Source organism: Cotesia glomerata, linkage group LG3 (assembly GCF_020080835.1).
Source record: "Cotesia glomerata isolate CgM1 linkage group LG3, MPM_Cglom_v2.3, whole genome shotgun sequence".
Lineage (NCBI taxonomy): Eukaryota > Metazoa > Arthropoda > Insecta > Hymenoptera > Braconidae > Cotesia > Cotesia glomerata.
Genome location: NC_058160.1, coordinates 9141680 through 9163209, shown reverse-complemented (window position 1 = coordinate 9163209; position 21530 = coordinate 9141680). Strand labels below are relative to the sequence as shown.

At 32.2% G+C, this 21530-nt stretch overlaps 4 protein-coding genes and 1 long non-coding RNA gene across 6 annotated transcripts; 2 read left to right on the top strand and 3 right to left on the bottom strand.

Moving 5' to 3' along the window:
* Positions 1-2081: 2081 nt before the first annotated feature.
* Positions 2082-4527, bottom strand: LOC123261083 (odorant receptor 9a-like). Its single transcript, XM_044722567.1, has 9 exons — positions 4105-4527; positions 3907-4026; positions 3705-3822; positions 3192-3453; positions 2800-2928; positions 2657-2747; positions 2448-2584; positions 2260-2392; positions 2082-2196 (listed from the first exon to the last, which is right to left on the bottom strand). The coding sequence occupies exons 1-9, from the start codon at positions 4246-4248 to the stop codon at positions 2146-2148; spliced, it is 1185 nt and encodes a 394-aa protein (XP_044578502.1). The 5' UTR covers positions 4249-4527; the 3' UTR covers positions 2082-2145.
* Positions 4528-6190: 1663 nt separating this feature from the next.
* LOC123260308 (WD repeat-containing protein 35) lies at positions 6191-10193 on the bottom strand. The gene has a single exon (XM_044721323.1). It carries the CDS (start codon positions 9912-9914, stop codon positions 6402-6404), a length of 3513 nt encoding a protein of 1170 aa, XP_044577258.1. The 5' UTR covers positions 9915-10193; the 3' UTR covers positions 6191-6401.
* A 1001-nt stretch (positions 10194-11194) lies between these two features.
* On the bottom strand, positions 11195-13389 carry LOC123260310 (adenylate kinase). 2 transcript variants are annotated; one of them, XR_006508435.1, is made up of 3 exons: positions 13152-13389; positions 11674-12383; positions 11195-11240 (listed from the first exon to the last, which is right to left on the bottom strand). XR_006508435.1 is itself a non-coding variant. In XM_044721325.1 (2 exons), exons 1-2 carry the CDS (start codon positions 13248-13250, stop codon positions 11742-11744), a joined length of 741 nt encoding a protein of 246 aa, XP_044577260.1. In that variant the 5' UTR covers positions 13251-13389; the 3' UTR covers positions 11631-11741. The 2 variants fall into 2 exon arrangements, 1 of the variants encoding a protein (XP_044577260.1); XM_044721325.1 differs by lacking the exon at positions 11195-11240 and having other exon boundaries at positions 11631-12383.
* A 200-nt stretch (positions 13390-13589) lies between these two features.
* On the top strand, positions 13590-17191 carry LOC123260309 (G-protein-signaling modulator 2). The gene is made up of 4 exons (XM_044721324.1): positions 13590-13938; positions 14225-15439; positions 15551-15747; positions 16679-17191. The coding sequence occupies exons 1-4, from the start codon at positions 13900-13902 to the stop codon at positions 17070-17072; spliced, it is 1845 nt and encodes a 614-aa protein (XP_044577259.1). The 5' UTR covers positions 13590-13899; the 3' UTR covers positions 17073-17191.
* Positions 17192-19364: 2173 nt separating this feature from the next.
* LOC123261662 lies at positions 19365-19968 on the top strand. The gene is made up of 3 exons (XR_006508725.1): positions 19365-19468; positions 19598-19789; positions 19884-19968. It is a non-coding gene; the product is annotated as an uncharacterized LOC123261662 (long non-coding RNA).
* Positions 19969-21530: the final 1562 nt, after the last annotated feature.

Sequence of the window (21530 nt, the reverse complement as noted above, 5' to 3'; positions counted from 1 at the left end):
CGGCATAAAACTGAGGCTTTCTGCCGTGAAATCGCAGCGGGAACCCCGTACTTTCGACCGGCGTAGTAAGAAATAGTATATTACACACCTGTGGCAAGAAAATGAGAAATGTCTCAGAACACATATATGTTGCCCGAGGCGAAGCCGAGGTCGACATATATGTGATCTGAGATATTTATTATTTTCCTGCCATAGGTTTGTATACTATTTTTCTATCCGACAGAGGCGGAAAGCGGCAATTTCGTTTAGCGCAGCGGGCCGAAAGTTGCCACTTTCCGCCTGGAGGGCAGAAAATTTTTTTTCTGCCCTCCAGGCGGAAAGTGGCAACTTTCGGCCCGCTGCGCTAAACGAAATTGCCGCTTTCCGCCTCTGTCGGACAGAAAAATAGTATACAAACCTATGGCAGGAAAATAATAAATATCTCAGATCACATATATGTCGACCTCGGCTTCGCCTCGGGCAACATATATGTGTTCTGAGACATTTCTCATTTTCTTGCCACAGGTGTGTAATATACTATTTTTAGTGCATAGACACTATAGTTGAAGCAGAAACGGATTTCAAATGTTTTTTAAGTATATACTACATAGAAAAAAACAACAATAAAATGACGAAGAAAAACTGTCAATTTTACAGTTTTAACAATGTCAATAGTGCCTGAGTCTTGGTTCAACACTGGCAAACTAAGACATCAGTTGAATATTGGCTGGGCCTTGAGCCAAAGATAATAAGCCAACACAGAAAAAACAATTAATGTGAATCAAGTAAATAATTTTGAAGAACTTCATCTCCTTGATTTAAGTAAAAAAATTCTTAAACCAAGAAATTTTTCTTGATTTAAACAATTTCAACTTGATTAAAGAATTTTTCGTCTTGATTTAAAACAATAAAACTTTTCAAAATTATTTTCTTTTGGCTCAAGAATTTTTCACTTGATTCACCAAACGTTCGATATGTCTACTTTTACTACTTTCCTAACCTAAAACTAAAAATCATTGCCCTGTTTAAAATTTCCAATAGGATCCCATCAAAAGCGACAAAAGCCACTTAGAAACCCATAAATTTTATTGGTTTCTAAGTGGCTTTTGTCGCTTTTGATGGGATCTTATTGGAGCTTTTCAACAGGGTGCTTTGAGTATATTCAAACATACCATTTATTTATAGTTAACAAATCTGATTTGGTTGAAATATATCATTGTTACATAGACATTGGCTGGGTCTTGGTCCAAGAGTAGTAAACCAAGACTTGTCACTTGAATATTGGCTGGGTCTTGGTTCAAGACTGGCAAACCAAGGCTTGTCAGTTGAATATTGGCTGGGTCTTGGTTCAAGACTGGCAAACCAAGACTTGTCAGGTGAGTAGTAGGCCAGTATTGTTCGGCCGAGTCTGGGCAACCCAGTATTGTGCCAAGACAGGCCCCGTTGTATATAATTTTTTTCCTACAAGAGAAACTGCATTTGAAAGCTTATTTAATAAGCTTCAATTTGTATACTTATTTATTTTTCCAAATTAAATAGTTTAAGAATAATAGCAATTCAAAAATTTTCAAAAATTGCAAAAATTTTCACTTTTACTGTATTTCCATGCAATTACAATTGAACGCGATATCTTATCAAAATTCTATAAATGGCATCTGAAAGCTTATTAAATAAGCTTTAATTCGTGTACCACATGATCAGTCTAGGCCAAAAATTACCTACTTTCTCAGACAGATTTAATGAAATTTTACTTTTGCATTCGTTTTGACGTTATTGTTGTTTAATGTAACAGAAATTTATTTTTTTTTCGTATGCAACCCTAGTAGTATTTTTTTTATTTATCATGAAATCTACTTCCATTTCGGCTGCCGAATGGCCTTTTATTTTTTATTAATTCTCTTGAATCAATACTAAAAATTATTTAATATTTAACCCAAATTTTTTTGACGCAAAATTATTTACTGTGTAATCACTTAGAGTCAAAATTAACCAATTAAAAAATTTATGCTGTTGTGTGTAATAATTAGAACAAAAATTTAGTGTAAAAAATAAATTAAAAAAAAATTTAATTGACTTATTGATAAAAAAAAATTCAATTGATGCTAAATTTATTTTATTGGTATAAAACTAACTAATCTAATATCTAAGATTTAATTTCCACTTTAATTATCGGAGGGAATTAAAAACCATCAAGTATGACACTGAAGTTTTAAGTATCTACAAAAATCAAAATTTCGTGTAAAATAATTATTATTGTCGAATGAAAAATTTTTTTCTTACACTGCTAAAACTGTTAGAGGACATGATAATTAATTTTCCGGCCCTTATTGCCGCAAAATCGGAGCTTCTCATAATAATTAAAATGTAAAGTTTTTTAGACTTCAGTGAAAAATTATGCCAATTTGCTTGAAACCTAAAATACTTAAAAATAAATTTTATTGTTTATTTAAAGGTTTGATAATATTTACGCAGAGTTATAAAAATTTTCGCTGTGGTTTATTATATTTTGGCCTTGATAATTCAGGAGGAATAAATGAACCAGTTCTCCAAAAGCGTAAAACATGTATGAAAAAGCGTCGCTTAGTTGATTTACTATTATTAAACTCTATAAATTATTTATAATTCACAATTTTATTAAAGTGAAGATTATTTTAAGCATGCAACTGAAGTTTTTTACCTGCAAACTTGTGAAGCACAAAGAAAACATGTTAACTCCCACTACTAAGAATAAACTTATAGAAAAAATCCGTTCGTAACAATCAATGTAACTAAAAAATTAAATAATTAATTTTTTTTTAGTAAAAAATAATAATAACAAACCTTAGGATTAATTTTTGCATTTTAATGCATTCGATCAATGATTTATAAATTTTGTCTTGTTGGTCAGAATTTTTAAAAAAATTTTCTCCTTCCGCCAAAGAAATATTATCAATATTTTTTAAACGGTCTCTGGAATGAATTTATTATTATTATTTATGTAATTATGTAATTATAATTACAAATTTTATTATTTAAGCTTGCTGGAAAATTACAAAAAAAAATTAAATCTTAGTCGAAAATAAAATTTTTTGGACTCTTGAATTATTTATGATCGTTTAAATGGACTCATAAATAATTAAAAATATTACGAGTCGATTAATTATTATTTATAAGGCGTTTTTTTTTATTTTATTTTTATTTTTATTTAGTTATTAAATAGACTCGGTCTTTACCCAGTAATTTTGAACATACTGCAGACATGATGACCGCAAGCTGAGTAAAGAAAGTCATAAGCGACACAAATAGTCATCGGAAATGGCAGTGTCAGATAACCGTGAATGTAAATATACGTCGAATATTCATCCTGATTGACAAAATATTCGGCTTGATAAAAAAACTGCTTCGGTCGAGACTCATTTAGTGGCACTAAAATATCCAAAAGTTTTGTGATTGCTGGAATTGCCGCAAATGCTCCAGCGATTGCATAAATGTAAACTTTTTTAACAATGTTAATAAAATTGTAGATCATAAAAAAAATTTTTTACACTGTAAAAAATTTTCGGAGCATATAATTTTTCAATAATAATTTTAATAATATTTTTAATTTGAAAAAAACTTGATTTTTTTTTTTTTCATTGACTAAATTAAATAATTTTTTTAATTTTTAAAGCAGAAAGAAAATAAAAATCCCGATTTTTTTACAGTGTATTAATATAATTTACTTAATTAATTATAAAAATACTTACTTACGTACACAGTTATTATTTTTTTATGAAAATGTCTGTCATGCAACAGGGTTCGTACTTCAGATTTTGATAAATCTGACTGATAATCACTTTCGATGTGGTTCAGTAATACTTTTATCTATATTAGTCTTATTAATAAAATAAAATAACAAAAAATCTACTAATAAATAACAACAATAATTAAATTTTAATAAATACTCACCTTTTTTAAATTAATCAAACAATTAGACATTTTTATATTAGCGACAATGTGCAGCGACAACATAGGAAGGCATTCTGTTACCATTTCTATACTATTCCAGACTGTCACCAATTTAATTATCTAATTTTTTTTAATACGTTTTGTATTAATAGATATTTTTAAAAAATATGGAAAGTTAAATTAATGAACAGATAGAACCTCGAGAACAAAAATACTCTGGACGATGAAAATGGTAGAAATGCTGAGAAATCGACGAGTTCGATAAGACTGAGACGGCCAGGCACCAAAAGAACAGAGCAGGAGCTTCCCCATTCGCCAGTCAGGGTTGTTGAAAAATACCATCCTTGTTAGCTCGAAATATCTTACGTTTGATGGTGATGATTGATGGCAAATGGAAACTCGGCTTTTGTTGTTGCATTTTCAGAATGAAAAGATATTAGCGAATTTATTATTCTTATTGATCTAATGTCAGAAATACAAAGACTTGTTACTATCAAAGAGCATCATTTATAGTTTTAAAATACTCTTTGTTGTCGTCACGCATGGCTGTAATCGATATTTCTCATTTTTGAAGCGATATGAAGAACTTTAGTCTTTTGATAACCGTCGAACTCTTTTGAAATACATTACTAAGTTTTTGTTGTTACATTTTGAGGTTTAATTTTATTTTGTCATAAAGTACTTGGTTGAAAAAAAATTAACAAACGTTTTAATAATAATAATAACTTTTTTAAAATTACTTTTTAATTAAAAATAATAATTTAAAAAAATGTATTATTACTAGCAACTTTGCAGTCACTATGTGACTGCCGTGACTTATGAACTATAAATAAATAAATAAAATTCTGCTTTATCAAATGATGACTTTTGTTAAATTGCACTGTACTTTCTTAAGTATTGACGTTTTTAAAGATATAAGCTCAATTCCGATGTTACACTCATCAAAAGCTTTCATTTAAGTACCCACATGCATTTTGATATATTTTTCATATATACATATATATTAAAGATATAAGCTCATCCCGATGTTACACTCATCAAGAGCTTTCATTTGAGTACCCACATGCATTTTGATATATTTTTCATATATACATATAAGGTAAAAGCCCCAATATATGATCATGTACCAGTATATGATCACTCCATGTATTTGTATATCTATATTCACAAATATAAGTATACAAATACATTGAGTGATCATATACTGGTACATGATCATATATTGGGGCTTTTACCTTATATATACTAATAAATGGAGAGCCGGTTATTTTGTCCGGTTATACTGCGAAAACTACTGAACCGATCAGAATAATACTAATACCATAAGATGCAGCGTGTTTCGAAGAAGGTTTTTGTATATTATATGTTGGTGATTACTTATCCGGAACCTATATTTTTTTGACATAAATAATGAATTTTTATTGCAACTAAATTTATGCTATTCGATTGTCATTTGTTTAAAATAAATTTTTTAGTTCTGTTGATTATGTTAATATACTAGGCAGATTTCTTCACTTATGAAAGTGCAATTTCTTTAACTGAAACTTTCAATGCTCATTACAATTTTTTTTTTTTCAAATCAATTATTATTCATTTTTGTAAGAAAGACACGGGAATGTTATAATAATTGCACATTGAAAATTACAATGAATATTAGCTAGAATAATTACATAGGTAAAAGGTGCATGCCAATTCAATAGAATTGGGAATCTGTACAAGTCAAAACAATACTCTAATTAAATTTCAAGTTTAAATCTAAAAATGCAATTCTATAAAGCGCCCAGCAGAGCGGGCGAGTAACAGCTAGTATAATATATATTAATATACGAAAAATTGATGTGGGTACTCAAATGGAAGGTCTCGATAAGTGTAGTGTCGGAGTGAGCTTATATCTTTAAAAATGTCAATAGATCACAAGATACAAGGTCATTTCTTAATTATGTATCTAGAGATAGAGCATTTTCGTATGCAGCCTAAATACTCATCATAATAAATTGACTATCGGTGAGAATCATATGAAACCTTGAAAAGGCACAAATTCAAGTCAAGGCCTTTGCAATAGACACTAAATTTCCATAAAAAAAAAACCGATTTTATCATATGACTATCCTGAAGACAAAATTTTTCTTATTCTCTTAATAATATATATTATTATTATTAAAATTTAAAATAAAAATTTCAAGTATCAAAACTAAAAAAAAAACATTTTTTTTAATATTTCTCAGTTTAATGATTTATTAAAATCATAAAAATAATAAAAATTTAATTAAATAACTCCACAAAATTTTTAATAAATATAAATGTATATTATTTATTAATATTGGACGGATACAATCACAAAATACTTAACTTAAAACCAATAAAAATTAAATTATTTTGATTTAATCAACTAAATTTCTTCCAAAATTAAAAAATTTCTTCTCCACATTAAAACTAACTAAAATTGTCTCTCAAAATCCTCCACCAATCACCTCAATAAAAAGAACTTACCTTTTCTACATATACGTAATAATACTATGACAAAGAGGGCAGGCATTAATATTAACCACATCTCTCTCGGAAGCAGCGTGATGCCTGCAGGTGGTACAAATCCACGCCGTAGTCAAATCCATCAGCGGTTTCCCAGTCACGACACACGCCGGGAACCTGGTCGCACAATTAGGACAAGCTACACACCAATCAGGAACGAGTGTCTCACAATTAACACACTCAGCCTTACTAGCTTTGCCATCCTTTGGAGGATGATTGATAAAAATCTGCAAAGCAAGTTCTTCATACTCCTCCCTTTTGCTCTCGGAAATCTTCTCCAGCCCCTCCAGCTTGATAAAAGCCTTGGAGCAGGTCGCAAAAGCCCTGTTGTTCGCACTAGCCAGCGCGAGAAGACAATAAATGTCCTCGCATTCCAAAATATCCTCATACTCCCTCAGCCTCAAGGCAGTTTTCATCGCAGCGTCAGTGTCACCCGCGTAAATTTGTCGATTGGCCATCAGGAGAAAATGGTAGGCCTCGGCGCCTCTCCAGGCATTTTCAATGACCCTAGCATCTTCATTGCTCTCGCTGAGCCCCATCATGACATTGCTTCTCGCGCCTTTCTTCACCGTTCTGCTGTTAATATGATCTTCAATCAGCAAAGCTGACAGGACATACAATTTTTTCACCCTCAATGGATTAGCGCGAGTCTTGGCCTGCTGGTCCGCGAGACTTACCAATAATTTCGCTGCCTCCAAGAAGCAATTCGCACTTTTGTAAAGCTCAATCGCTTGGAGCCTTTTTCCATTAACCAGCAAATGACTCGCGTATTTATTCAGCAAATCATTGATCTGGGCCATCTTGTAAGTTTTCGCTAAATCCACCGCCTGGTCCCAATGATTCAGTCTCACACAAGTGTCCACCGCTTGCTTGACATCCCCATACTTAATATACGCCTCCACAGCTTGCTGACACATTCCCACAGAAGCCAGCATCCTGGCGATAGTCTTCAAAACCGGAGATTTATCAGGCAACTGCTCAACAATCCCCGCCAGCAAGTCATAGCTTTCAAGTTTATAATAACACTGTATCAACTGGTCAATATTCCTGGCCTTCTCATAATACTCCTTAGCGCTCTCCCAATTCTGCCTCTCCGCAAAATGATCTCCAATCTTATTATACGCCTGCTCCAGCTGCTTGTCAGTCCCAGCTAGTCCCATTTTCATCAGCTGCAACACGCGAAAATAGTCCCCCAATTTCTGCCTCAAAGATATCGCAAGATCTCTTCTATCCAAATCAAGATACAATTTTTCCGCTTCGTCATAGTTACCCAAAAAGGCGGCGACTTCCGCGCGTTTTAACTGGTCATTGTGTATCGCCTGGAGCCTCTTGATAAACTGGATCCCTAGATAGTCTGTGCACCTCACCATAGCATTTTCAGCAGCCTCTAAATCTCGTTCTTTCAACGCTGACTCAGCAAGCAAGCGCCAAAGCCGGGGGTGAGGATTGTCTAGAATAAAATCGTGAGCTTCTTTAAGTCCTACCTTGGTCAGCAGCTCTTTGGTGTCTCTCAGAGACTTTACTTCCAGGTCGAAAATCAAATCTAGCTTGTTATCCTCAGGCTTGGGCATCAATTCGTCCAGCAGGACACACCTGATCTCCAGCTCCTGAAAAGAGCAAATGTATCCGGAGCAGGTTATTGGCTCCTCCGGGTCCAGACCTCTGAGAACGTACATCCTGGCTTTCTCCATAATCGCCAGCAAGGAAGGATTGTCCTGAGCCCAGCACATGTCCCAGACGTCTTTCCGTTCAAATTTTCCCACCTCCTCGCTCTCTGGTTCCTTCTTATGCTCCAGGTCCAACATGGTGAGAATTCCATTGCTGTTTATAATAGAAGCTCTGGTGGAGTTGCAATTGATCGCAAGATACGCGGGCTTTGAAGAAGCGGTATAACGATTAGTCAAGGTGACATGAGGCAGAGAGTACCTCTGGATCATCCCGGACTCTCTAGCGACCAGCAGAATCTTCTCAGTCGCTGCTAGGCAGCTGATAGGGTCCATGGTCGCCTTGGTGTTGATAGGAGTCTCGTAACTCCTGTCGCGGTCCAAGTCGTAGATCACCTCGGTGACTCCAGTAGGAGTGTCATCAACATGATAGATCTTATCCCGCCTGACCTTGGATTGTCCCACAGTTCTCGGGGTCCTGAAGTTCCAGATCAAGAAATTGTTCTTGGAAGCGACAATCACCGAGGAACTGATCATGCACATCCAGATCGGCTCCAGGTCCAGATGCTTGATGTCAATGGTCGTCGCAATAGTGTTGCAAACTAACAAAGCAAACTGCTCGTTAACCGACGGGTCATTCCTGACTGCCAGGCAGCAGTGCTCCCCCGAAGAAGCGACTGAAATTAAAGAACTGATGTACTTGGTGCAAGAGGTGTTGCTGCTGGTGTTCCAAAAGGTGACACAAGTCCCGTCCTTGGTGACCTTCTCGTTGGTAAAGGCTACTGTGTTGCTGAAGTAGGTCCACTTGTACTTAGGACGGATGTTCGCGAAGTAGATGTGGGAGTCGACAGCCAGAGCGACTCTCAGTGAGCCTCCTTCCCAGGAACAAGAGGTTATTTCCCTGCCAGGAATCTTGAGAGTCCTCAGCAGTCTCCCGAAGGCACTGTAAAATTGAATTACGTTATTATCTTTAGCTTCGTTGCTCATTATGGTCGACTGGATGCCAATCACAGCTAGGATTGACCCGTAGGTGTTCCAGGAACACCAAACATTGGTGATTCCAGTCTCAACAATGATCGGCTCGCTGTCCGCAGCGTCTCGCATCAGCTGCAAGCGCCCGCTTTCGTAGCAAATCGCCAAACTGGGGCAGTCAACCGCAGTGTACCCGAATTTCCCGTTGTACCAGTGGATGGCGACGATTGACTGCGGACTGGCGGGCAGGTTCATCTGGATGTTGGTCAGGAAGACTCCCTGGTTGTCGTAGAGGTGAACAGCGCCGCTTTTTAGACCAAAGAGCAGCAGCTTGCTGTCCGGCGACCATTGAACCGCGGACAGCCAGGTGTTCTTCAGCTCCTTGCCCCAGATCCGGTTCCCGTCGACCGCGCCGACGATCACCGCGCCGTCCTCGTAGACGATGCAGATTTTCTGGCCGTCGATGCTCCAGGACATGCCTTTAACCACGGACTTGTTCCGGTTGTTGATCATCTCTTCGTACCAGGAGCCTTTGTACAGCATCCAGACGATTATCACGCCGTTCTGGTCGCTGGAGGTCAGCTTCTGGTACTCTTCGTTCCAGGTGACCACCTGGACGTGTCCGTTGTGTCCCTCCAGGCTCTGGTTCATGCTCAGGTTGCTCGACCCTGCCAGCGACCTGGATTTGGCATTTCCGCTACCCGGACTCGCGTCCACTCTCAGGACTTTTAGCAGACCATCTTCGCCTCCCACTGCTATGTAACCGTGACGCTGGCTCCAGGCAATGCAATTCAGACGGTAGTTATTTGGTATTGCTATTTTTTTACTTAGGTAGACAAACATTTTTGCTTACGCTTTTTTGCTCCACTAATGATGGTCCACTTGTTAAGTGTTAATTTTTGTCGCACATTATTTTAATTTTTACGTCGCTTTACTGTTGAAAAGAGAAATCAGGTTGCCAGGTGAACTTGTTTTTACACACTTGTTTGGACACCGTACAGGTGGTTTGTTTTTATAAGCGCCATCAACGTTGTCATGATAACGCTCTAAAGGCGAGTTCGCATGAAGCTACGGGTTACCAGTCTCTGAAATTATATATAGTGTTAGATATTTATTAAGAAAATTAAATTGAACTCTAAAATTACGCAATTGTTATGTAATTTTTTATATAGGAAAAAATTTTTTTTACACAAAAAAGTTTTTTTTTGCATAAAAAAAATTTTTTTTTATATAAAAAATTTTTTTTTTATCATAGCAATTATTTTTAAAAAATTTGCTATCAGTATCATAAATTAAAAAATGGTTTAGTTTAATTAATTTTTATTAGTTAACTCACTCTCATTCGTTACAATGATCTGCATAGCAGAAATGTCGACAAAGAATAAACTCTAGTTCTAATCTAGGTTTTCAATTTTTCGTTAAATTGTTTTGTTTATTATTATTATCTAAAATATTCTGTAATATTTACATTAGGCATCTAGAGCATTTATATCAAGTGATAACTTGGATTTTTTTTTAAGTTATCATTTCGGTTTATCTTGATTTATTAAATATTTAAATATATATTCGTTTTGTTTTTCTACAGCCAACGATTAATGTTAGAGCAAGCGGCAGTTATTTATTAATTGGTTTAATTGATACATTTTAATTGCACTGATAAAGGATTTATGTAAAATATTGTGTGCGCAAATATTTAAACAGTTTGCAATGAAAAAATATTTAGTTTTGTAAAAAATATCGAGAAAATAAATGGTGTTCTATTAGTGCTTTTTATCGAGTTAATATGACACTAACTGGCATTCTATAAATTTAGACGTTGTTTGTTTTATTGAAGTAGTTTAAATTGGAAGTTATCATTAATTACTATTGTTATTATTAACTTGCTAATAAAATCAATCACCTTGAAGATTTATTGAAAGCTCTGACTGTAAATATATAATATTTAGACATCTTACAACTATTTTCAACAAGAAAAATATTCTTTTTTTACTTTTAAGTCTGATAACAATTATTCTACTGTAACTTGACCTTTTTTTTATATATATAATTTCAATTTTGTTTTTCAAATTTCTTAAAATTTTACTTTGAAGTAAAAAAAAGTTTTCACTCAGAATTAATTAAAAAATTTTTTCAGATGCCAGAATAATTTTTTTTACCCAAAAATAATAACAAAAAAAAAGAAATTGTAATTATTTACATTTTCAAATTTTTTTTTTTATTCTGCTTGTTTTTACGGCGCATTTATGATAAAAAATGTCGTGAAAGAAAAAAATAAAGATTTCGATAGCTTTTTTGCCTTCAAAAGTTGGACACAATTTTGGCTCTCATGTTTTTGGATAAAATTTCTATTTTACCTTTTTTTGATATATTTTTTTTTGAAAAGTACATAAAAAAAAACGAACAATAAAAAAAAAGTTAAATATTACAATTTTCTAAAAAATTTATAAATTTTTTTGAAAATTTGTTAAAATTGTGATAAACAACTTTTTTTTTAATTGTTCATTTTTTATGTATTGTTCAAAAAAAATATATCAATAAAATCAAATAGAAATTTCATTCAAAAAAATGAAAATTAAAATCGTTGATTCACTTGTAAATATTTACGAAAGCAATTAGTAATAAGACTGAACGAAATTACCAAGGTCAAGAAACAAAAATGCCCTCAGACATTTAAAAGAATCTACTGAAGAACCCTTTGCTCGAATCATGCTTAATGGCTTTCATGAAAATACTGTCAATGTCCTTGAAGACTTGCTCACTGGACTTAGCAGCATTTACGTAATTGTGGATTCCCTGGAGGGCATAGTAGTCCACGAGCGGCTGGGTCTGAGTGTGGTAAGTGACCAGCCTTTTCTTGAGGGCTTCAGCGTTATCGTCAGACCTCCTGGTCAGCGGCTCACCGGTAATGTCATCCTTCATTGGGACCTTTGGAGGCGCAAACTCCTCGTGGTAAGTCCTACCGCTGGGTTGGTGGAGCAACCTTCCCGAGATTCGCTTCACCAGCAAGTTATCATCGATCCCAAACTCGATGACAGCGTCAAGCTTAGTTTTCCGCTTCTGGAGCATCTCGTCAAGCTTCTCCGCCTGAGGAACGCTCCTTGGAAATCCGTCCAAGAGAAATCCGCGCTTGCATTCTGGTTTGTTTAAATTACTGTCGATCATGTTGACAACCAGGTCGTCGCTGACCAGCTTGCCCTCGTCCATTATTTTCTTCAATTCGGCGCCAAGCTTTGATCCAGATTCTATTTCTGCTCGCAGCATGTCCCCAGTTGATAAGTGACACACGCAGTATCTCTCTTTGAATAGTGGAGCCTGAAAATTATTATTTTTCTTAGAAAATAATTAATCATGATTTTAATTTTTACCAGCCATTAATTTCAATTATGAAAAAATTTTTGTGATCATAAAAATTAGTTAAAATTTTTTTTTTTGTATTATTCTTTTTATTTAATATTATTTTAATTAAAAAAAAGTTTTTTTCAACTAATAGAATTACTTTATAAATAGAAAAATAAAATTTAAATATATATCTTTATGATTTAAAGATTTTTAAATAATCAATGTTTTATATTACTGATAATAAAAATAGATATTAAATAATCACGATACTGATATCAACAAACATTTGATAATTTTTTAATAAATAAACTAGAGTTAAAAATTAATTTTTTTAAATTTTCATTAATTTTGACAGGTGAAATTTTTCTTAAATTTTTTTCTGTCAAGATTTACTTGTTATAAAAAAAATCTTGAAGATAATTTCAGTATCATAAATAATTTATTTTTTTATTAATTAAAAATTTGCTTTTCTAAAAATTCTAAAAAAATATTGTGTACTCTAAAAATTTATAATTTTTGCAACAAAACAGTGGTTCAACCATTTTTCAAAAAAGAGTTTTCATAATCTCCATATGATAGAACCTCAAAATACATTTTGCATTATCAAATCCTTTTGAAGAAATCAATAGCTGGCAAAAAATCGAATCAATAATAATAACAATTTTAACAAGCAATTAGCAAAGATCAAGTGATAATAATAAGAGTAAAAATTATAAAATAATAAAAGTTCATAGGTCATACCTGTGTTCCTTTTCCACTACCAGGTGGGCCGAGTAAAACAGCATTGATACCCCTGGAGGGTTTTTCTAATTTTTCTTGAGGTACAGCATTTGGCGCCATTTTTCACCGAATTTGTTTAAATAACAAACGTTTGATAAATATTTATCAATAATTTTTATTGAAAAAATGTGACGAATAGTCACGTAAAAAGATTCTGTGCGATTGGACCGGCCTCTATTCAGCTTAATTCCAACTCTTGATCTCAGCTGACATCTGGCGGGAGTTTTCAAGTTTCAATTGCGCGACAGCAGTTTGTTGGAAATCGACCCAACCGGGTGCGTGCCTGTTAAAGTCTGTTACTCATTACCCTCCACACACAAGTAATAAGTAACGAGTGTATTTACACATTAGTTCTATATATATATAAATATATATGTATGTGTGTGTGTGTAAGAATAAAAAATATGAGGGTGTATGAGTCAACTCTTGTTTGAAGCACTTGGTTCTGTCGAACTCGAAATGACGCCAGATGACGCGCCTTTAATTAATGAAAAAAAAAACGCTCAATGAATTATCATTATCATTTTAAACATTGTTGTAATTATTTTTATTAATTGTTGCTGTTGTTTTAAAAAATGTGTATTAGAGCTGACAGATCAATAATTGTTTTAAGAAAATATTTTTGATGCCGAGTGAGGTTAAGTGGTTATTTGTGAAGTTATTTATTAATAATTATTGTTTGGAAATATAGATAAAATTTATTAGAGAAATGTCTGAAGAAAATACTGATATGACAGCTGATAATCAAGTAAGTATATTTTCATTTATTTATTTCTTCTTTAAATTTTTGACATTTTTTTTTATAAAATTGATAAACATTAATTAAAAATATTAATTTTCATTTTAATTTACTTAATTTTTTATTTTTTCAAATAAATTTTTTTATTTTACTCCAAAAAATTTTTCAGTTAAATTTTCTAAAATGTTACTTTTAAAAAATGTTGAGTAAAATTTTTTTTACTCTAAATTTTTTTTAACTAAATAATATTAAAGTTATTTAAAAAAAAATATTTATCAACTCCATTAATTTCCAGAACGGCAGCAGTGACAGCAACATGTGTTTGGAGCTAGCATTGGAAGGGGAGCGTTTGTGTAAAGCTGGAGATTGCCGATCAGGGGTAGCATTTTTCCAGGCAGCAATCCAAGCCGGTACCGACGACTTACGAACACTGAGCGCGATCTACAGTCAACTTGGAAACGCGTACTTCTACCTCGGAGACTACGTCAAAGCGATGCAGTACCACAAGCACGATTTGACCTTAGCCAGAACAATGAACGACAAGCTGGGTGAAGCAAAGTCCAGCGGGAACCTGGGCAACACCTTGAAGGTCATGGGAAAGTTCGACGAAGCGATGATCTGCTGCAAAAGACACCTGGAGATCTCCCGAGAGATCGGGGACAAGCAGAGCGAAGGTCGCGCTCTTTACAACTTGGGGAACGTCTATCACGCGAAAGGGAAGCAGGGTGGTCGCGGCCACCACGACCCCGGAGAATTTTCCGAGGACATAAAACAGTGCCTCCAACAAGCTGTGGGGTACTACGAAGAGAACCTGGCGCTGATGCGCGAGTTAGGAGACTCAGCGGCTCAAGGGCGCGCTTGTGGAAATCTCGGTAACACTTTTTACCTCCTAGGAGAGTTCCAGAAGGCGATCCACTACCACAACGAGAGGCTGAAGATCGCGAGAGAGTTCGGAGACAAAGCGGCGGAGAGACGTGCGAATAGCAACCTCGGAAACTCCCACATATTTTTAGGAGAGTTTGAAAAAGCAGCGCAGCACTATAAACGCACACTGGTGCTGGCTCAGGAGCTGGGGGATCGCGCGGTCGAGGCTCAGGCTTGCTATTCCCTTGGAAACACTTACACGCTGCTTAGAGACTATCCGACGGCCATTGAGTATCACTTACGTCACCTTGTCATTGCTCAGCAATTGATGGATCGCGTGGGCGAGGGACGCGCCTGCTGGTCACTTGGTAACGCTTATTCAGCCATGTTCAATCACGAGAAAGCTCTTCATTTTGCTACCTTGCATTTGAGCATCTCGAAAGAGCTCGGTGATCCTATGGGACAGGCCACGGCTCAGATGAATGTTGCTGATCTCCAGAAGATCTTGGGCATGGAGAATAATGAGAAGGAAAATGACAAAGGGAATAATAATCCGGTGGTTAATAATGTGCCAATTAATGCTGGGACTTCTCCGGGAAGGTATCGGTTGAGGCGGCAAAGTATGGATAATCTTGATTTAATTAAGGTAATTTTTTATTGGTAATTTAGACAATTTTTTTTTTGAAGGTGTATTTGTATTATTTTTTAATATAAGTTATTGATTAAAATTGTTGAATAAATTCTGTTTTGGTTTTAGTTGACTCCAGATGGCAAACAAAAAGAATTACCACCAGCAAGAGCTGGTATTGCGCCTCAGCCGTCACAAGAAGATGAAGAAGAAGACTTCTTTGAGCTATTATCGCGGTTTCAATCAGGAAGAATGGATGATCAACGCTGCGTACTTGATATCAATAAAAAACCACGGATCAAGCCACCGACTATTGAAAAAGAAAAGTAAATTTTTTTTTCTTTTATTGGTCTGGAAATAGCAGACTCATTATTTTTTTTTTTTTTTTTTGTTAATGTTTATTGAGTTGGGAAAAAATTAAATTTTCAAAATTAGGCTGAAAATTTATTTTTCTAATTTATATTATTAAGAGAATAAGAAAAATTTTTTGTCCAGGATGATCGTATGATAAAATCGGTTATTTTTAGTGAAACTTAGTGTCATTGCAAAGGTTTTGATTTGAATTTGTGCCTTTTTAAGGCTTCATATCATTCTCATTGATAGTCAATTTATAATAATAAAGATTTAGGCTGCATTCGAAAATACCTGTAGATACATAATTAAGAAATGACCTTTTATCTTGTGAACTATTGACATTTTTAAAGATATAAGCTCATCCCGATGTTACACTCATCGAGACCTTTCATTTGAGTACCCACATCAATTTTTCATATATTTTATCTATTTATATATGAAAAATATATCAAAATGCACGTGGATACTCTAATGAAAGCTCTTGATGAGTGTAACATCGGAATGAGCTTATATCTTTAAAAACGTCAATATTTAAGGAAGTACAGTGCAATTTAACAAAAGTCATTATTTAATAAAGCAAAATTTTATTTATTTATAGTTCACAAGTCACAGCAGTCACATAGTGACTGCAAGGTTGCTAGTTATTATTATTATTTTTTTTTGTTAATTGTTGAGTTGAGAAAAAATAAAATTTTCAAAATTAGGCTGAAAATTTATTTTCTTAATTATTAAAAAAAAAAAAAGTAGATTTAAAAATTTTTCAAATAATCAGAAAAATAAAATTTTCTAAATATAAATTTAATTAGGTCTGTTGGTAATAATTAAGATAAAATATTAAATTTATAATTACTAAATAAATAATTAAAATTGATAAATAATTAATAATAATTATTATTATTACAGAGAAGGAGATGATCTACTAGAATTAATCGCAGGTATGCAGAGCAAACGAATGGATGAGCAAAGAGTAGTGCTTCCAAATTTACCAGGTCTGAACACGACTCCAAAAACGCAAGCCGTGATGAAAACACCCGTAAGAACCCCGCAGGACGCGGATGACTCATTCATCGATATGTTGCTGCGCTGTCAGGGCTCACGGCTGGAAGAGCAGAGAAGCCCTTTGCCCGCGAACGCGGTCCAGGACGCAGAAGAGGAGCCTAACCAAAGATCCAACGTAAACACTCACGCGCCCTCGGGCACCACTGTCCCGGAGGAAGACTTGTTCGCGCTGATCCAGAGACTCCAGGCTGAACGCATGGAGGACCAACGAGCTTCCGGCCCTAGCAAAAACCTTTAATCGGTCTATTCCAACTTGATTTGCAATACAAAAAAAATAATGATTTATTTTTAGACAAACTGATTTAATTAGAGTATTACAGTGCCAATTAATTAGTTTTTAATTTTATTTAAAACTTACTGTATCTAATTTTAGATTTTTTTTACTACACACTTGTCGATAATTTTTATTTTTTTTTTTTTTAATTTTACTAGCAGTAATTATTTTATCAATTAATGCTGGTGTAAGAATATCTAAAATTATTATTATAATCAAATAGATTTTAATGATCTGATGAATCTTATTCCATCCATTTAATAATAATATTAATAATAATATTTCTACTTGTTGAAAAAAAAAATGATAATTATTTTTTTGGGTCATAAATTGTATAATAAATTAAATTAAAATTTTTTGGGAATTTAAAATATCAAATCGCTATAAATTGTTGATATCAAGTGTCTAATCAATGAAATGAATGATAAAATATCAATAGTTAATATCAAAACTAATAATTAAGACGCTTTACCATTTAAAAATTTAGATAATTATAATTATATTTTAATTGAATTGTATAAAATTTCTCTTTATTGAGAAACTATATTTTTATGAGAATTTTAATAGTCAATAATTTTTTTATTGTCTATTTTTAAAATTATTTTTAGACTTTAAATATATATATACATTTTATTTTAATTTTATTTTTATTATTCTTCAGCACGTTTTTACTCTAAGTGCGTTTAATAAAAAGACAAACAAGACATTGTTTATTTTTTTATTTTATTAATAGGTCTTTAATTTTAATTATAGTTGTATTAGCAATAGCAATAAAAGTAAAACTAATATTAATAATAATGAAAATAATAATTATGTTGGATTATGATTGTTAATCGGTAAAAATTGAAACGATAAGCTGTCAAACCGAGACAAATTATACAGTAAATCTTATAACTCAATTCCATTACTATCGGTTTAGTTGAATGGTCAGAGGCTTTTTAAAGAAATAATAATTATCATAATAATAATGTAAATGGGACAATTTCCGCGGTAATAAAATAAATCTATTAACAAACTATTACGATAACATTGTTATATCGTTAATAATATGATTTTAAATTAAAATAAATCTATTGAAATAATTATACGATATTTTTAATACTTATTTTTGTAAATTACTCATCTATTATCTATATTATCAAGATAATAAGCAAAATTTTGTAACCAGGGTATTTTTATGATAAAATGGGTTTTTATGGTTAAATTTGATATCGCTGGAAAAGTCTTGACCTGGAGTTGTGCTTTTTCAAGGTTTCATATCATTCGCACCAATAGTCAATTTATGATGATAAGTATTTAGGCTGCATTTGGAAATGCTCTATGTCTAGATACATAATTAAGAAATGACCCTGTATCTTGTGAACTATTTACATTTTTAAAGATATAAGCTCATCCCGATCTTACACTCATCAAGACCTTTCATTTGAGTGTCCAAATCAATTTTTATATATTTATATATATTATATATATATATATATATATATTATATATATATATATATATATATATATATATATATATATATATATATATATATATATATATATATATGTATATATATATATGTATATATGAAAAATATATCAAAATGCACGTGGGTACTCAAATGAAAGCTCTTGATGAGTGTAATCTTGGGATGAGCTTATATCTTAAAAAATGTCAATAGTTAAGAAAGTACAGGGTATTTTAACGAATATCTTGTGAACTATTTACATTTTCAAAGATATAAGCTCTCCCGACATTCCACTCATCGAGACCTTTCATTTGAATACCCACATCAATTTTTCATATATTTTATATATTTATATATATTATATATATGTATATGCATGTGGGTACTCAAATGAAAGCTCTTGATGAGTGTAACATCGGGATGAGCTTATATTTTTCAAAACGTCAATAGTTAAGATAGTACAGTGCAATTTCACAAATATCTTGTGAACTATTGACATTTTTAAAGATATAAGCTCACCCCGACATTACACTCATCGAGACCTTTCATTTGAGTACTCAGATCAATTTTTCATATATTTTATATATTTATAAATATGTATATATGAAAATGCATGTGGATACTCAAATGAAAGCTCTTTATGAGTGTAACATCGGGATGAGCTTATATCTTTAAAAACGTCAATAGTTGAAAAAGTACAGTGCAATTTAATAAAAGTCATTATTTAATAAAAAAAAAGTTTTATTTATTTATAGTTCACAAGTCACGGCAGTCGCATAGTGACTGCAAGGTTGCTAGTTTTTATATTAATTTTCCATAGAAAAAATATCAGATTAAAAATGTTGCGTTAAAAAATTCCATCCGGTTTTGGGTGGAATCAGACGCTCGAAAATAATCGAGGATTAAAGTAAGTGACCGGATTAAATTACAATTTTTTTACATTAAAGGAAGAATAAAATTAAGCTGAGTAATATGTAAGAAATATTTAATTAGTCGATAATACGAATAATCTTTTGTTGTCTCATATTTTTTTTAGATAAATTTCCGGTTGAAGTATCTATGATGTCGGTGACCACCCCTGACCCACTTGTAGTGACTATTTATCTCAATTTCTGCATCCATTGCAACTTGTTGCGACCATAGCCGCCTAAATTGTGTCACATTACATTTATAACAAATAACTCGGCTAAACAAGTCAATATATATGTATCTTCTCGGCTCATCACTCGTAAGTTATTCCTGGTAATTAATAACAACTAATAACACTTTAAGAAGATCAAGACCTCCACGAAATTTACTTTTTTCTTCACACACTTTTTTAGGGTATCCGATTCCCGAGAGATATCATAGCCGCTACGATCAACATTTTGTTAAGTATTACTTATTTTACATATAAAAGTAAGTACTTTATTTTTAAAGTTAATATTAGAGTTAAAAAAAAAATTATTGGACTTTAAAAAAATTAATTTTTAAATAATAATGCTAATAATTATAATAATAACTTATATTTTAAAATTTATTATTATTATTAGTGTTAAAAAATTAATTTTAACTAAATTTTTTACTTTCAAAAAAAGAAAAAATTAATAAATTTTTATATTAAAAATATCATTAGAAAAAAAAAAAATTGCGGTCATTTATTAGCACTAGTAAAGAAAAAAAAAAAGTTAATAGCGAATTGTCATACATGTATGATTACGATGATTAAAATGATGAGTTTGACGGGTAGTAATACTTAAGAAGACACAGATACGCTATTATTGACAATATTCCATTTAATGATTAGAATTACAGTAACAGTTGAGATAGTCCCTCTCATAATAACAATTACAACTATACACAACCATTATTATTATTATCTCTTTTCTATCGTACAATTATTTTTACAGATACCCAGTCCTGCATCTCGCGTCTTCGGCCTCATTAATAATTATATCTCTTATTTGTCATCACGTCCCGCATGAATAATTCTAATTGATTCTCCGAGATGAAATACATATTTTTCACGACAAAGCCAAATATTTGTTACTTAAATGACTAGGCAAACACAAAATATCAAATATTAACAAATATTAATATTAACTAAACGCGCATTTAAATATTACGTCGAGCACAAAACGTCTATTTATACAACTATTAAATATGAAATAGATAAATACTGAAATAACATAAAAATACTTAGTAGTTATTTAAAATAGAAATGACCCTCAAGAATTCTCCAATCTAGTATTTTACCAGGCAATTTTTAACTCCCAAATTAATCTCAATTACTTTATTTACATTTTCCATAAATATCCGCCGGAAGATCTAGTATTCTCAAAATTTTTTATTTTTTAACAACTAATTTTAATCAACTAACCCGATCCATCACTCAATGCATCAAAAATTACAAAATGATCAATATATCTATTACATTAAAAACTTTATTATATTTTTAAAGTTTTATTAATAAAAAAAATTTGTTTTTATCAATAGAATAATTTTAATTAACCATTTAAGAAGCTAATTAATTCCTTCTACAGGTTATGGGCCCGGTGAAAAATGGACTAGACTTTTCTACTTAGAAAATCTAGGTTCGAATCCCGACCGAGTCAATTTTTTGAGTTTTTTTCATCAATTAAATCAAAATCAAGGTAATTATTTACAAGCGGGTTCAACCCCATTTTGGGCCATAACTAGGTGAAAAATTAACATTTTCAAATTTTTTTTTGATTCTGCTTGTTTTTACGGCATATTTATGATAAAAAATGTCGTGAAAGAAAAAAATAATGATTTCAATAGCTTTTTTGCCTTCAAAAGTTGGAAAAAATTTTGGCTCTGATGTTATTAGATAAAATTTCCATTTTATTTTTTTTTAATGTTTTTGATATATTTTTTTTTGAAAAGTAAATAAAAAAACGAACAATTAAAAAAAAAAGTTGAATATCACAATTTTCTAAAAAATTTATAAATTTTTTTGAAAATTTGTT

Coding starts and splice junctions, on each gene's coding strand:
- LOC123261083 (XM_044722567.1), bottom strand. CDS start 4,248: ATGGTATTTTTCAACAACCCTGACTGGCGAATGGGGAAGCTCCTGCTC. Junction 3,823..3,906: donor GTTTGATTAATTTAAAAAAG/GTGAGTATTTAT, acceptor AGACTAATATAG/ATAAAAGTATTACTGAACCA. Junction 2,748..2,799: donor ATGCAAAAATTAATCCTAAG/GTTTGTTATTAT, acceptor TTAATTTTTTAG/TTACATTGATTGTTACGAAC.
- LOC123260308 (XM_044721323.1), bottom strand. CDS start 9,914: ATGTTTGTCTACCTAAGTAAAAAAATAGCAATACCAAATAACTACCGT.
- LOC123260310 (XM_044721325.1), bottom strand. CDS start 13,250: ATGGCGCCAAATGCTGTACCTCAAGAAAAATTAGAAAAACCCTCCAGG. Junction 12,384..13,151: donor GTAGTGGAAAAGGAACACAG/GTATGACCTATG, acceptor AATAATTTTCAG/GCTCCACTATTCAAAGAGAG.
- LOC123260309 (XM_044721324.1), top strand. CDS start 13,900: ATGTCTGAAGAAAATACTGATATGACAGCTGATAATCAA. Junction 13,939..14,224: donor ATATGACAGCTGATAATCAA/GTAAGTATATTT, acceptor ATTAATTTCCAG/AACGGCAGCAGTGACAGCAA. Junction 15,748..16,678: donor CCGACTATTGAAAAAGAAAA/GTAAATTTTTTT, acceptor TTATTATTACAG/AGAAGGAGATGATCTACTAG.